General features: G+C 44.4%; 1 protein-coding gene across 2 annotated transcripts in view; it reads right to left on the minus strand.

The window, feature by feature from the left end:
* Positions 1-2,453: 2,453 nt before the first annotated feature.
* The window catches only part of LOC147418937 (uncharacterized), a 66,916-nt gene continuing 52,649 nt past the window's right edge, over positions 2,454-16,720 (minus strand). The window contains exons 2-5 of one of the 2 annotated variants that reach the window (XM_086506016.1): positions 5,350-5,423; positions 4,777-4,882; positions 4,254-4,583; positions 2,454-2,978 (exon numbers count right to left, since the gene is read on the minus strand). In XM_086506016.1, coding sequence (XP_086362142.1) covers positions 2,673-2,978; positions 4,254-4,583; positions 4,777-4,882; positions 5,350-5,423 — 816 coding nt within the window. In that variant the 3' untranslated portion in view covers positions 2,454-2,672. The remainder of the gene's footprint in view (positions 2,979-4,253; positions 4,584-4,776; positions 4,883-5,349; positions 5,424-16,720) is intronic. The other variant, XM_086506017.1, reaches the window with a different exon arrangement.

A 16,720-nucleotide genomic window follows, 5' to 3' on the forward strand; every position in this document is an offset into this window, starting at 1 on the left:
GCAAGATTCATATCTTAGGCACCACTGATAGTTCACACGTTGGGCTTACCCCAACAACCACCCCCTTAAGCCAAACTTGGAACTTCGTTTTCGTCTTTCTGGCTTCGAGGTTGATATGTCCTTGGCTCAAAGGATGTAGCTTCAACATGTCCTTTTCTATGGATTTGATACAAGTTGAAGATACATGAGTGCCACACCTTTTCGAGAGGTCACCTAACCTAGTACTATTCTTGCACATACGCGCTTAATTGTGATGTTCCACAAATTGGTCTAGCCATCCAAACCGCAAAACTTTAACGTGTCACGAACTTTGGTCTAGCCAATTTGCCAAGCCTCATAGCTAGGCACCACTAATAGTTCCAACAACCCTCTTCAGCCAAACTTCTTCTCTGGCTTGAGTACCACCATGGTTTGAGTTCCTTTCTATGGACTTAGAGGTCGGACTTTGGACCATGGTTCTTATACCAACTGAAGGTACAAGGGGGCCATACCTTACTGGGAGGGCACCCATCATAGTACTATTCCTACGTAGGCATACACACTTAATTGTGGTGTTCCACAAATTGGTCTAGCCATCCATACCCCAAAACCTTAAATTCTTAAGGATCTCCAATCTAGCAAATTCATGCAAGCCTCATAGTTAGGCACCATGATAGTTAATAAGCCAAGCATACCCCAGAGAGAGAGAGAGAGAGAGAGAGAGAGAGAGACGTAATTTTAACAAAATCTTGGGGAAGTCAAAGACCTTATTTGAATGTACGCACAACTTTGCTAAAGTTATTTTGCTTCTAAAAAAAAATTTCTTCATATTAGCAATCAATAAATTAAAGCTAAACCCAAGGCTTTGTCAAAGTCATGCAAATTTTGATCCTTGCTAATGCAATCAACTATTGTGAGACTAGAGGGCTGCTTGGACCAAGTAGTGAAGCTTTTCTTAACGTATCTTCTTCCCAAAGGCTTAAGGTTCCCTTCCACACTCAGATACATATTTTTTGAGAGACAAAGCCTTAGCAAACATTTAGCCACTATTGGGAGCTAAAAGTTGGTAAACATACCTTCATTAAATTGGCCTTCACAAAAGGTTTTTAGAATACATCCACTTTGGTTTTCAATGTAACTCTACTATTTGGGTCTACTTCCAGTTTTCATTACATAGAATCTTCCCAAGATGCTTTAGCATCTCCAATTAGCATCTCCATTCAACTCACAATTTAAAACCAATCCTAATGGGTAGGATTTGACCTCATCACGTAGAGAGTATAAAGCTCAACCTTAACCATTAGGCTACAGGCCCACGGTACCCTTTGGGGTGCCCTTAACTACTAAAAAAAAACAATAAACACCCCCCCCCCCCCTTCCCCTTCCCCTTCTCCTTTCCCTTATTCTCCCCCACCCTTCCCTTTTCCTTTCTTTCCCTCCCTAAACTAATTAATGGGTTTCTCAAAAAGTCGTTTTGGGCACCTACTTGCTTTGTTGACAAGTATAGTTGTCATTGAGGTTGGCCAATGTGACATCTTCATAGTCTAATTAATTACCTTATGTTCTTTCTAAATATGTATGTAGAGTTTAGAGATAGGTCAATGCTTTTCTTAGGTGGTCATGATGATGCCTACGCGTGGCTCTGGCCTGATGGTATGCGGCCCTTGCCCAACCATGTTTCACGGCTAATATTTGGAAAGGATAAGCACCTTCCCCTGTAGGCCCTTTGGTGCGTCCAAAAGAAAACCGAAAAATATTTGGGAATCAAGTGTACTATCACTACTACAAACCCCACTACTCTATCTGTAGTGTGATAGTAAAATGACTTAAGAATTAGTTGGGACACTAGTTGCTTTGGACCTGTCATAAATATGATGCAAAAGTGGTTTTATTTAGGGTTATTTCAAGATCTATATAGTAGTGATATGCAATAAATTAGCCTTCAAAAGAATCAATAAATTGGCTGCCTTCATAGATTGGTGTAACTCTTTTAGAGTAGCATTGGTGCAGCCCCTACCTTATGTAGCATTTTTTATAATCCTCAATATGTGCTTGTAGTAAAGTGAATAACATACTTTATGGGCATACGGGTGCATTATAAAAAATCCATTTATATATATGGTTTAAGTACAAAGAATAAAACTAAAAATTGAATAAATACAAGGTAAAACTAAACCTTCAATTTAAAAAGCTCACTTTAGTAAAGAAACACTATTTGATAGCGGGACCGATAGCCTGATGAAAGTATAGTATATCTCATTGTTGAAGAGGGCTTCCCTTGGAACAAAGAAAAAGGTGGCTCACCAAAACATTCAGCAAACAATTGCTGAACCTCGCTTCTATGCCATCGACGGACATACACAGAAGATCAGCAATGAGAGGTATGATTCTAGTACATAAATGAAGCTTTTACTTCATGAGCGAGTTTCAGAAAGCTAAAGGCAATAGTCTTTGGATTGCAAAAGAGAGAATCATTATCTGAACAACTGCACAAGTACAAATTGTGTAATAGAATATGCATATGAAGAAATCAAGAAAATCTTTCTTGGTCTAATGCACACCAAAACTCAAAATTGTATACAACTGAAAGTGTCCCATGCCAAGTGGGATGTGATAAAAATCCGGGCAAGCCACATGTCCTGACACAAATGAAAAGATACAAAATGAACAACGAAAATGACCATAAAGATCAATTAGTAGAGCTTGAGGTTGCTTGCACCCCCTGGTGGTTGTCTTACTCTTCTTGGATGGCCTTCATTGATAGGGCTTGAATCAGAAAATATGTCATTTCCAAGCATCTCTCTCTTTTTTGCAGCACTTATTATCCTCTCATTTTGATTGTAGCTGTTGTTGGTGATGGCTATACTTGCCTCGTCCTTGAAGATGTTATGTCCTGACAGTTCTGCGGCTTTCTGGTCATGCCCTTGTTTCTTGCATTGCGCCCCTAATTGCTGTCCTCCGTCGCAACCAAATATAATCTGGCTTCGGCCACCCGCAGGCTACATGATCATGTGTGAAACATGTAAACTCTCAAAAATACCCATAAAAATGGCCAGTATGTTGGCACTCGATAGATCATCGATGAGCTCAAGCATATGCACTTTCTTAGTAGCAGGGCATTCTTCTGTTTATTTAAGGGTTTTGTGCATGAGTAGCAGTTTAATGAGCATATATTGCAAGCACAATACATGCAAACATGGCTATAAAAGGACACAAGTCAGTAGAATTAATTTGATAAAATTAATGACGAGCATGTGCATTTTTATTTTTATCTATTTATTTATTTATTTATTTTTGGGGGTTTTGGGGGGGGCGGGGGGTGTGATGATGATGAGAGTTTAATCGATTCAGGAATATAAAATGGCTGACAACGTATCATCAACATCAAAACCTAATAAGCAAACATGGAACCTTATCAAGTACATATTTTGCCACTCCTTTCTCACACACTCATTCACATGGAGTCCTATTCCGGCAAGTTAACGTTCATCAGTGTCAGCAAACCCAGTATCTTGAATGTTTTTCTTGATGGGTTGTCAGAACACACCAGGAATGGCATGTTTAGGGTTAAGGTTTTGTGACCCTTGCCCACTACACAATTAGCCATCTTTTAGGCTACACACCATGTTTGCGGCATTGAGCCATTTGGACTTGCAAAATAATCAACTAAGCTACTCATGTAGTCTCGGAAAATTGCAAATGCAATTGTGATGCCCACACAGCCGCTAAGAACTACAAGGCTCCTTAGTCCATCTCAAGGAGCTTGATTGAAGGTAATGCTTCATTTTTCTAAAGGACTGAGTACTGTGGGTCCTTGAGGATGCTCACGTCAGCCTGTGGATAGTGCTTCACTTGATTGGCTACTGCGATTGTATTACGACGGTGGTTCATTCCGACGAGTGATGAACCTGTATGCACGAATTGAGCCTGTATGCCTATGTCGAGTTCACGGTTCCTCAGCTAAAGCAAAAGGAATCAGCACAGAGTAACATGGGACACCCATTTTTTGGCTTCATGTCCCCAGTGTCCGCTCGTCCTAGCAATGTCCCCTTGTTTCAAAGCATTCTTGTGGAAACAAGATTCCCCTCTAAGCCCCATCCCCAGTTCCCCGTCCCAGCGTTTTAGGATGTGTCTCATGTTACTATAGATCAGCACCTTGAATATTATGTGAACCTTGCAACCAACAATCTTTTCAAGTTACTAAAGAAACATGTAAAACACCAAAACTCGTTAGCTATCTGCAGAAAAGCTTTTTATTCCCTTTCAAAACTCACATTAGAAACTTTGACACTCGTTCTTGGTGGCGCATTTTGCTCTTGACAGTTGTAGAGATCATTTGCAAGGCACTTCGGGGTGACATTGTTTAACTGACCTTGACTTGATCGCCCGAAAATGTTGCTACCTTCGAGCTCTTTAGACTTCGCTGAGGAATTAGGCCGTCTACTAGTAGGAGTATCTCTTCCAGCCCCAAAAATGGTTCCGGTAAGCTCTCGTTGTTTTGACATCTCTGCTAAAGAGGCTTGTCGTTTTGGAGAAAGTGTGTCATCCTCGACAATTGCATTGTTTCTGCTTCCAGATTGCATTGGAGTCACCAGCCCTGCAGGCTGCATTTGGAGTATCTCAGAAGTTAAAGATGAAGAAGCTTTATGTATATATGCATGAAGATTTAGGGTTTAGGGTTTAGGGTAATTTTTGCTTTCAGCAAACCATTCGTCTTTTAGAATTTATACTGTATCTACAGACCAAATGAAACATAATGGAATTGGCTGAGTTTAAATGTGTGGAGTGCATCCTGACCAAAGTTTTGTTTGGAACATGGGTAGGTGCCGGTTCTGAAATTACATCTTGGTCAAAAATTCTACTCCCAAGCATTTCTCTTCTCTTGGAGTCATAACCAGGACGCCTGCATTCGACAAAATGGGTAAAGGCAATGGTTGCTATTAGGGTTAGGATGGATTAGGGAGTGTAGCATTCATGATGTGTGTGTGTAATCAAAGACAGAAAGAGAGAGACACATCGTAGACTCACTCAAATGAAACTCTTGATTATTCATTGTGAAATGCGGTTACAAAGGACTTCTTTCAATAGGCTTATATAAACACATGGTTCTCACCTCTTTTTGACACTCTCTCTATGTTTTCATTATGGCTCAAGCACATAGTAGACAAATCATCTCATGAGGTAATCATGTCATGCAGGAAGTTCATAGTTAAAGCCCATTCCCAACAGCAATGTGTGCACCCTCTCCTCGTTTGAAATAAAAAAATCTTGGCAACCAAATTTCTCACCGATTTGGAAAAACCCTTAAGATTGTTAAAGTTGGTTGAAATGTAAATCAACAATAAACAAACCATGGAGTAAGATGGTCACCTCTTTTGAAGTTGTTCAGACTCTTCCAGTGTTAAATTTGCACCAAAAGATATTGTGCTTATCCCACCTGCAGGCTAAATGTTCAAGGTAAGACAGCCATGTTAGCACCAGGCACAGAGACCAATCATTTGAAAGATATGTCCAACCTTCACGCAAAGTGCATGCTCATATAGAAGAACCACAGAAAGCTCTTAGCCGAATACTGTTTCCATTCATGCAACCCATAGAGAAAAACAAAAAGCTCATAACAATTGGTTGTGCATATGCTTGAAGCAGGCAGCATTCATATAGGTGACAATTAGAAAGTATACAAAGAAAACAGATTTTGTAGAATTCCTATGCCCTCATCAACATAATATCCCTCATAATCTTTTATCTTAGATGTTTATGTGGATAAAATTAGTCTATTCATTGCTGAGTGTCCAACTTATTTCTACATAGATTGGATGACATGACATAAATTGATTAAATCAGAGCTTCTCATACTCACATGCAATACCATTAGTAAAAACAGGAGAAAAAGAAAGTGGTGAGGCAATCTGTTCGCAACATGTAGGAGGGTGAAGGGGGAAAAGGAGCATGACTTGCCCGCCTTCAGATTCCTGAGACTTGACACAAAAGCCTAAAACTTCTTCTAGTACATGTTTGATGAGCCATTCTCCTCCCAACTAGTTGTAAAACTGCTTGAGTGCTCTACAACTATGTTGCTCCTTGTTTCAAGGGCAAGGGTGCCCATCAAAAGTCAACTCAGGGAGGAAGAAAATGCATGAGACGACCATGCAAGCAAAGCTGAATCCACGACCACTCCAAAGATTGATGAAGTATGGTTCACAGAAGTGGATGATCTTTCGGATCCCTTTAAAAAGTTTTTCAGTGGTCCCAGATATATTCAAGATATGCAGGGTAAGGCTATGAAGACATTCTTCAAACAGTATATAATGCGCCGTCCAGCCCTTAGATCGAGGCAACTGTCAAAAGTTACAAGGTTCATACAAGCAAGGTCATCGATCCTCTTAGTGGTGAAGAACGACATGTGGCCAAGAATACATTCAACTTTTCTGGATGGGCATAACTCCTACTTTCTCGGAGAGGTGAAATTGGCTGATCACCTAACAAGGCGGTAAACCCACTGCAACAACACTGAACTGAACGAAAAACAGAAAACTGAATTGAAGAGACAATAAATTGTACGAGACGTAGCATAATGTCACAAAGTGATGATGTGGCATGGCCGAGTGGACGAGAGACACTGAACGGACTAACTTGAAGAACTTATGAAGCACCGGCCGTGGCTGAAACCCTAAAAGACAGAAGCTCGAACCCTGATAGAGATTTCCATAAAATGCGCTGATATGCTGACGTGGCAGATCGTATGGATGCTGACGTGGTAGGGCTGTACGGATTTCCGCGTTTTGCGTTGCTAGTGCCACGTGGCAGGCTGTACGGATTTCCGCATATTACGCTGGCTGCTTTTGGGAGTCTCCTGTGCTAGCTTTTGAGAGCAGGAGCTTTTGGGGGGAAGTGCTTTTGAACTGATTGCTTTTGGGCATCCCTTTGTACTGTTTATAAGAGCCCTTGGGGCCTCACTCTGCAGAGCATCTGGACTCAAAGTCTGAGAGCAGAGGACCCTCGGGAGTTGTACCTTGTTGTGCTCAATAAAAAAAGAAATACCAAAAGGGGCGCCAGTCATTGGGGCAGTACTTCTGGGCGCGGAACTCCGCCGTGCAGTGCGACTCTCTCTCTCTCTCTATGTGTATATATTAAAGTTCGGTGATTTTGAAGTTTTGTTCATGTGTCGCTGCTGATTTCTCACTTGGAGTGTCTAAAAGACATTGGGAGAATTCTCAACCTTTGAGAAAAATATGTGTTGCATAGCTCATGCACTATCCATTTTGTTAAGCCAAATTTTTTTTACAAAAGATGATTATAAACTAAGTAAAGACTCTTATAGCAAATTCTTTAATTTCTTAATGAGTTTAAGTTTTCTAATTAAGTCACAACAACTCTCATGCAGCTCTCAACACAGTTGAATGTTAGTTGCAACAAGAACGTACACAAATGAATAATATAGGAAAAGATATAAGTACATGATCCTAGTGCAAAGAATTGTGCATCTATATACCTAGGAGTACATCCTAGCACACATGCAACCATAAGTGGAAAGAAAAGCCACACTTCACATACCACTTTCAAGTTCTTGAGAAGGGGGAAGTTACGGAGGAAATGTAACAATGTGAAGGGGGGTTGAGGTTTAAAAAATCACGAAAAAATAAGAACTTCTATCCTTTAATTACTAGTGTATGTTAGGGCCTGATGTGTCATTGTAACAGTGGTATCAGAGCTCAAAAAGATTCATCTTTTACAAAGGATCCGATTCCTTTTGCAGCACATGCAGGTTTTGGAGGAGAATCTGATAGAGCAGACAAGATTTTGTTTGTAAAAGAATCTTGTTCCGACCTTAGACTTATTAGCCACTCGCACCCTTCGTCCATCGCGCATCGGGCGCGCTCCCGTCTTCATCACTCTATCTTAAAGGGCATTAGCCACTCGCACCCTTCGTCCATCGCGCATCGGGAGCGTCTTCATCACTCTGTCTTAGAGGGCATAAGCCATAAAGAACCACAGATTACTCATAGGTTCTCGTGGAGAATCTGCCAGAGATAACACCCCTCGGCAGAAAGGCAAAGGAAAGTTGAAATCCAACGTAGAAACGGAAGAAAAGAATGAAGAATTGGGCAAATTTTCGGTAACGAAGTTTGCCACGACAGAGTACAAGCGTCGACTGCACGTTGACACGTGTGTGAAAAGATTGATCATGTACTCCGGAGACCCGAGATTTGTGAAACACCTGAAGAATTGCCCAATTGATGAGATTCACTCAAGATGGCGTGAGGCCATTGATTCTCCTCTTAGGTCGGGAGGAAAGTTGAAAGGACAATCGAGTGAAGAAAACCGGAAGCTGTACTCGCAGAAAGAGTTTGCCAAAGCTCTTGACCAGGTACTGAAAGGTCACTCTCGGAAGAAGAGGAAATCGGTGGATTTCCCCGGTTATTTGGGCCGGAATTCGAGTTTCGAGGTGGAAAATAAATCCAAGAAGCGTGCTCATTTCAAGAATGACTCAGATTTTTCTTCGTCTTCAGAGAGTTCTGACAGTTCGTCGTCCTCTAGTTCTAGAGGGGATGAGAGAAGCGGAGAAAAAGCAAGAAAGGCAGATTTTTGCAAAATCCTAGAAGGCAAGGAAGGCCGTCTAGCAGTTCACGGAAGGAGAGCTCGTCCTCTTCTGATAATGACCAGATGAGCAAGAAGACCAATAAGTTCAAGGAAGGGGGTTAGGCCGTCACGTTTGAGATGTTTTCAAGCTACCAGGAGACCCATCAAGCCCTTGAGCTGTACAACAGTTTGACGTCGCCTTCTCTGGAGGTCAGTTTATAGAACACTCCAAGGTGCCAAGGGCGGCATCTTACTTGAAAGGAACTGCACAAACATGGTGTTCTACTCTGTTGTTACATAGAGAAGCACCTGTGACGACGCAAAGAAGCACTTGTGACGTCGTTAAAATTCAAGAAAATTTTCACGTCAACTTGGATATCAGACAAATATGAAAGAGATGTCATCACACCTTGGCATCACTTGAGAATGACTAAGAAAGATGAATTGGACGACTACTGCCAGAGGTTTTGGGATACTTATTTATCACTGTCTTTGTTTCGAAAAATTACTTTGAGAGACCAGATTGAGCTGTTTTGCTGTGGTTTGCCGAAAGAGATTCGAGAGTATTGTCTAAACCAAAAGTCTGACTCTATTTAGAGACTTACGGGACATACTAAGCAAGGATTTGGAATGCATGTCGGCTCATTGATTTTTCCTACGAACAAAATAGTGTCCACCTCAACAAGGCAAAGTATTCTAGTGAAGAGAATGAATCAGAGGAACCAAATGACACCTCATCATAAGATTCTGGAGCAGTAAGAGAATCAGATGGTAGCACATCCGAGGGTTCCGACGAACTAAGGGAACCAGATGCAAGTTAATCAGAGGATTCCGGAGAAAAAAGGGGATCAGATGCGTCAATGGACAAGGGAGGCTAGTGAAGCTGTTAGACTTACACCACTCTGCTGCTTCACAGGTCTAGGGCATGCATATACGGCTTGTGTGCATCTAGGCTGGTCACCCTTTGCATATAGACTGCACTGTCCGGCCGCCCACTTGCCGGCCGGTCACCCACCTTGTCCAGGCGCCCTCATATATCTCATATTTCATTTATTTCTTGTTGGGTCGAGGGGGATTTTTCCAGGGTTTGCCCTACCTCCCCTTGGGCACCTATTTATAGGGCCAGGGGGGTACCCACTTCCACACATCATCTGATCATTGTACGGGTCTTTTGCTCTGGTAGTCAGTGAAGGGTTGATCGCCCCCTTTCCCCATCTCTAGCGTTTTGTGTTCTCTCTCTCTCTCTCTCTCTCTCTCTCTCTCTCTCTCTCTCTCTCTCTCTCTCTCTCTCTCTCTCTCTCTCTCTCTCTCTTCTGCACGCGCACTCTCACATGGTATCAGCAACTTCAGGCTCTGCCGTATTCCACGGCGAATCTCCGCATCAGGTACTCTTCCCAAGCGATCACATTAGCAGCGTTTTCTGCAAGAATCAGCCAACGTTTTTTATCAGCCAGCGATCAGCAAAAAGCGAGGCAAGCAACGACATCTGGAGCGATTTCCTCATGGGAATCCGCATTTCCACCTGTGTATTTGCTTCCTCCATTGGCGATCACCTGCTGGCTGCCAGCACCAGCCATTTCTGGACATTTTTGTCGAAAACCCCTCCAGATCACTTAAGTTTTTGGGGAGCACCTGCATTTTTAGTGGAAAACCTTGTGTTTCACCAGAGGGGGGCAGCACCAGCATCAGCCCAATCATATCTTTGCCCCATGGACTCGGCATCAGGAGCCTTGCCGGTGAGAATCCTCTTCAGATCTACCGTTTTCAGCCATATACACTTGCTGTTTTCTCTGTTTTCAGCCCACCTGGGGTTGTGACTTCAATTTCCCACCTCCCCACACCCTCTGCACCGCTCCAGACCCTGCTGGCAGCGTACGAGCACGCTTGAAATCGCTGGACAGCAGCGTTTTCATCACCTCGCAGTTGCGTTTTTGGGTGGACAGCAGCCTCTTGGCTTGTGTTTTTCATACAGGATGTAGTTACCTCCTGCCAGGACACCATCCGATGGTGGTCCATGCGGTCTCTCAGTGACTGCTGCAGTACACGGTATCTTCAACATTGGCTTGATCATCTACGGTCATACGATCCTTGGGAGATCCATTCATTCCAGCCATGTTTCGGCGGTTATGCACTCCAGGGGGAGTGATGACATGTGGTTTGCTATGGACACACCTATGCATTGTACGGGTCTTTTGCTATGGTAATCAGTGGGGGATTGATCGCCCCCTTTCCCCATCTCTAGTGTTTTGTGTTCTCTCTCTCTCTCTCTCTCTCTCTCTCTCTCTCTCTCTCTCTCTCTCTCTCTCTCTCTCTCCCCCCCTTTCCCCTCTCTAGTGTTTTGTGTTCTCTCTCTCTCTCTCTCTCTCTCTCTCTCTCTCTCTCTCTCTCTCTCTCTCTCTCTCTCTCTCTCTCTCGCACTCACATGGTATCAGCAACTTCAGGCTCTGCCGTATTCCAAGGCGCATCTCCGCATCAGGTACTCTTCCCAAGCGATTACATCAGCAGCGTTTTCTGCAAGAAACAGCCAACGTTTTTTCATCAGCCAGCGATCAGCAAAAAGCGAGGCAAGCAACGACATCTGGAGCGATTTCCTCGCGGGAATCCCCATTTCCACCTACGTTTTTGCTTCCTCCATTGGCGATCACCTGCTGGCTGCCAGCACCAGCCATTTCTGGACATTTTTGTTGAAAACCCCTCTAGATCACTTGCGTTTTTGGGGAGCAACTGCATTTTTAGTGGAAAACCTTGTGTTTCACCAGAGGGGGGCAGCACCAGCATCAGCCCAATCATATCTTTGCCTCACCGACTCGGCATCAGGAGCCTTGCCGGTGAGAATCCTCTTCAGATCTACTGTTTTCAGCCATATACACTTGCTGTTTTCTTTGTTTTCAGCCCACCTGGGGTTGTGACTTTGATTTCCCACCCTCCCCACACCCTCTGCACCGCTCCAGACCCTGCCGGCAGCGTATGAGCACGCTGAAAATCGCTGGACAGCAGTGTTTTCATCACCTCGCAGTTGCGTTTTTGGGTGGACAGCAGACTCTTGGCTTGTGTTTTTCATACAAGATGTAGTTACCTCCTGCCAGGACATCATCCGATGGTGGTCCATGCGGTCTCTTGGTGACTGCTGTAGTACACGGTATCTTCGACATCGGCTTGATCATCTACGGTCATACAATCCTTGGGAGATCCATTCATTCCAGCCATCATTCGGCGGTTGCGCACTCTAGGGGGGGTGGTGACTTGTGGTTTGCTATGGACACACCTATGCACTCATCACAGGAGTTCACACGAGATATGGCTATGCTCATGGCATATGGGATTCCGACATTCCCATAGAAGACACCACCATCTTGGGTGGACAGACACTTACCACTTGACTTCGACACATCCGATCACTTGCTTACACAGGAGCATCTACATGGACTTAGGGAGAGGATCTCAAATCTCTTCTTGAACAGGTTAATTGCTTGGATCTACAGACTGGAGTGGGACTTCAGTGCTTTGGTCTCTCTTAGAGAGTTTACTCGCGAGATGCAGGAGATCAGGCATCATTACGCGACTACATCCGGAGTCACTCGGAGCTTGGCTTGGATGGTAGTGCAGTTGCTCTTCTATACTCCTGATCACTTGGATTGCTAACTTCAGAGTTGCTTACATTCACCCGCGGTAACCTTACAACAGACTTATCCCCCGACCTGAGCACTAAGCCACACCGAGTTGCGGTTTGGTGGCATTGTTGGCGTGGATATTGTTTTGGTTGACACCGGAGGATTGGAGGCAAGAGATACAGGCAATAGGGCGCAAACAAATTGGTCTGGCCTTTCCTCTTCTCCGAGGATCTTCACAGCGCAGACTTCTCAATCTGGCTTCCCTTCTTCATATAGGATGATTACGGTGTAGACAGCTTGGTCTGACCACACCTCTTCTTAGAGGCCCTTCACAGCATAGTCTATTGAGTCTAGCTTTCCCCTCATCTTGGAATACCCTACCTACTCCCAGGATGTCACAAACCGGTGATGTGGCATGCCCAGACACACAAGCAGCAGACCCGACACACTCACGGGTGGCAATGACACGTGGCAACCTGCCCGGAAAACCCATTGACATGCTGACGTGGCATACGGTACAGACTTCCACGATCTGCGGCGCAAAAAGTGGTTGCATTGCTGATGTGGACACGCTGTACGGAAATTTGCTTTAAGCTCTGCCTGATTTGCGTAGGCTGAAATTAGCAGCTTTTGGGGTCCAATTGCTTTATTTTTCAATGCTTTTCACTGAAAGCTTTTGGAACTCTGCTTTTGGGCATCCCTTGTAATCTATAAATTAGTGGGCAGGGCCCTCACAACTCAAAGCATCTAGACGCAGAGTTTGAGAGTGAGAACCCTCCCACTCTCTTGTACTTTGAACATAGATTAATACAAAAAGAAATACCGAAAGGGGCGCCAGTCTTTGGGGCCAACATCTCTAGGCACGGAACTCCACCGGGCCGTGTCGAATCAATTGTGAATTGCGAATTGTTTTGAAGTCGATCTCTGTTGTGTCGCGATAGAATCTTGACTTGGAGTGTCCAAGTTTGTTACACAGGACACCATCCGGTGGTGATCCGTGCGGTCTCTCGGTGACTGCTGCGGCTTAAGGTAGCTTCTGCAATGCAAACTGTTTAGTTTGGCTTTCCTTGATTTGAAGGACGTTTATGGCGCAGATTGCTACATCTAGCCTTCCTAGAGTTTTACACAGCTTAGCCACCTGGCCACACTGTGTTACAGGTTCATGCATTGACACGCACGCTTCCAGTCATTCTCATGACGGTTCCTGGGTTTCCCCAATTTCTCCACACGGTTTGACTACAAACACCACAAATCCTATTGGGCACGACACTTGAAGGTCTATTGGCACTATCTTCACAATTTTGGCGAAGTACAACAGTTTGCTACACTGCTCATGACGACACTATCCCATGAAGATCTCTCAAAGGTTGGGGCACCCCAAACTGCTACTACACTCGCGGACTTCGCCGGAGTATCCTTCAGTGGACATCGCAGCAGACGTCTTCATCATTTGCCTCACATCTTCGGCTTCATGCAGTTTGTTCAGCATTAGCTACTGAGAGGAGGTGTTAGACTTACACCACTCTGCTGCTTCACAGGTCTAGGACATGCATGTACGGCTTGTGTGCCTCAGCGCTGGCCACCCTTTGCATATGCATATAGACTGCACTGCCCCAACCGCCCACTTTTGGGCCGGCCGTCCACCTTGTCCGAGTGCCCTCATATATCTCATATTTCATGTATTTCTTCTTGGGTCGTGGGGGATTTTTCCAGGATTTGCCCTACCTCCCCTTGGGCACCTATTTATAGGACCTGGGGGGTACCCACTTCCACACATCATTTGATCATTGTACGGGTAGTCAGTGGGTGGTTGATCGCCCCCTTTCCCCATCTCTAGCGATTTGTGTTCTCTCTCTCTCTCTCTCTCTCTCTCTCTCTCTCTCTCTCGGAGAATAAACAGCACACCTTGGAGAAGAGCCAGCCAAGGGCGAGGGCGAGCCAGCAAGGGCAAGGGCGAGAAGAGCCAGCCAGGACAAGGGCAGGGGCAGCCAGGGCAAGGGCGAGGACTTGGTGACGAGGGCGAGGGCGAGGGCGAGACCTCTGCAAGGCGAGGTTGCAGCAACTTACATTGCTCTGTCACATCAACACCAATGGCAGCTGGTGAGGGCCTTGACTCACTGCTTGCTCTGTTCTTCTCTCTCGAATGGACCAACCAGTCGAGGATGGGGAGGCAAGTGGCTTCACCACCCCACAAAAAATGAAAGCGACATTCAAGCGGAGGAACAAAGATAGTATACTCTCGCCAAGCTCTCTACGGGAAGGGAAAACCGTCAAGAGTCCAAGATGATTTAATGATGGAGAGGGTTCAAGTGATGATTAAATCGGAGCTCAGCTTTATGAGAGATGACATCACGAAAGAGATGTACGCAAACACAGAGAGTTATAAGAATTCTATGTATGCAGATATGAGGAAAGAATTGGATAAAGCGATGCTTGGTAAGCATGATGAGATGTATCTATCTGTGAAAGGGGAGATGCAGGCTCTAATGCGGGCAGAAGTGAATGTAATGGAATGTATTATGCAGAAAAAGCTGGATGAGGCAATTGCAAGCTTTGAATCTTGGAAAACCAATGTGGAAAAGTGCATGAAGGAAAAGGATGCAGTGATTGAAGAGCTTAAAGGGGAACTTACAGCTTGCAAAATAATGCCCAAAATGGAGGGGGGAAATCAGCCCTCAATGCTAAAGGAGTTCGAAGAAATTAAGGAGCAGGTGAAAACTCTGCGCGAAGGGGAGGAACAAAACTCGAAAGAGGCTTCCTCATGGGCAGAGCGCCTTTTTAAAACACGGGAGAAGGTTGTGTTGGGTTGTTGTTGGGTTAAAGGCCTAAATAACCCCTTTTTGTACATTTTTATACTTTGTCCAGGTTCAATATGAACCTGGACACATTTTTTAAAGGTCACTTATAATAAAAGTGGAAAAACCCAAAACTCACTTATTGAGTTTTCCCAAAAAAAAAAGTGAGCTCTCTCTCTCTCTCTCCCTCTTCGTTCTGCTAGCGCTTCCCTTCTGCAGCACAGTGCCTCCGCTTCAAGCCTCAAGGCCTGCACATCTTCGCGTGCTCTATCACTTGCACACACCGCCACGCGCTCATCAACTGGTATCAGAGCCAGATTAGGGTTTCAGAAGCTTTGCGCAGGTGGCTGGACAGCAGGCGAAAGGTTTCTCTCGCGCCAAATTTCCGCTTTCATCGCGAAGCCCCTTGCTTCCGGTGCCACCTAGGGTGATTAGGGTTTCCAAAACAGCCTAAAACAGGCTGAAATTAGGTCAAAACATGTAAAAACCAAAAAATTAAAGATCAAAACAGCAAAACGCAGGTGTTCTAAATCGATTCCCGTGAATGCCCCTTGCTTTTCCCACTCAAAACAGGTCCATTTGATGCAAATTGATGCGCCAAAACAGTAAATTTGCAGAAAATTCAGAATTGGACTGTTTTTATGTACACAAATTGACGTTTATGTACGCCTTTTGTGGGTTTATGTAAGTACGTATTGGGGATACTTGTTAATTGCTGAAATTTTCAGCACATTGTATGCAACGTGCGGTACATTGTGATCACTGGAAATTTTCAGATTTTGTGTAGACACTTTCTACTGCATTTTTATCCGTGCAAATGGCCTCTACTTCCTCGTCGTCTGATGCCAAGAGCTTGATGGAAATCAAGCGATTTGACGGTACAGGTTTCGACCTATGGCAGGACAGGATGCAGGGGATTTTGTTCCTCAAGGATTGTGAGGATGCCCTTTTGGCTGTAAAGCCTGTGGATATGCCGGATGAGGATTGGGCCAAGCTCAACAAGAGGGCAAAGGCCTATATCAAAATGGCTGTGACCGATGACATTCTGGTGGACATAAAGGGCTTGGACAGTGCACATGTAATTTGGCATAAGTTGAAGGCCACTTATGAGAATGCCACCCCTATGAATCAGGTGCATTTGATGCGCAAACTGGTGAACATGATGCTTGACGAAGCCAAGTCCGCTTCTAAGCACTTAAGTGCTTTCACCAGTGTTATGAGTCAACTATAGGATACTAGGTTTCAACCTTTTAATGACAAGTTGAAAGCCATATTTTTGTTGATGACTTTGCCAGACTCTTGGGAAACGCTTGTGGTTAAAGAGTAATAGCCCCAACCTCACATATGATGGTGTGCGAGGCTCCATCTTAAATGAGGAAATTAGACGCAAGTCTAGTGGTGGGGAAGGTGGCAGTTCTGCTTACAATGCGAGAGGCAGAAGTCAGAAGCAAAATACAGGTACCAAGACTCAAAACAGGAGCAAAAGCAAGTCTAGGGATAAGGATGTGACTTGTTACCAGTGTGGCAGAAAAGGCCATAAGAAGCCAGATTGCAGGTATTTCAAGAAAGAGCAGGAAAGAAAGAAGAAATCACAGGAGAAGAAGAAGACAGAGGATAAGAAAGGGGAAAAATCAGCAGGTACCTCCTCCAAGGATTCGGAGACTGTCAATGTATCCTCTAGTGTGGTTATCACAGAGTTATCCGACAGTGAGGAGATCTTGGTTGCAGCTTCATGCCCCTCAGATTTTGTTGTAG

The sequence above is a fragment of the Adiantum capillus-veneris genome, chromosome 29 (genome assembly GCF_014529385.1).
Source record: "Adiantum capillus-veneris isolate H3 chromosome 29, ASM1452938v2, whole genome shotgun sequence".
NCBI classification, from domain to species: domain Eukaryota; kingdom Viridiplantae; phylum Streptophyta; class Polypodiopsida; order Polypodiales; family Pteridaceae; genus Adiantum; species Adiantum capillus-veneris.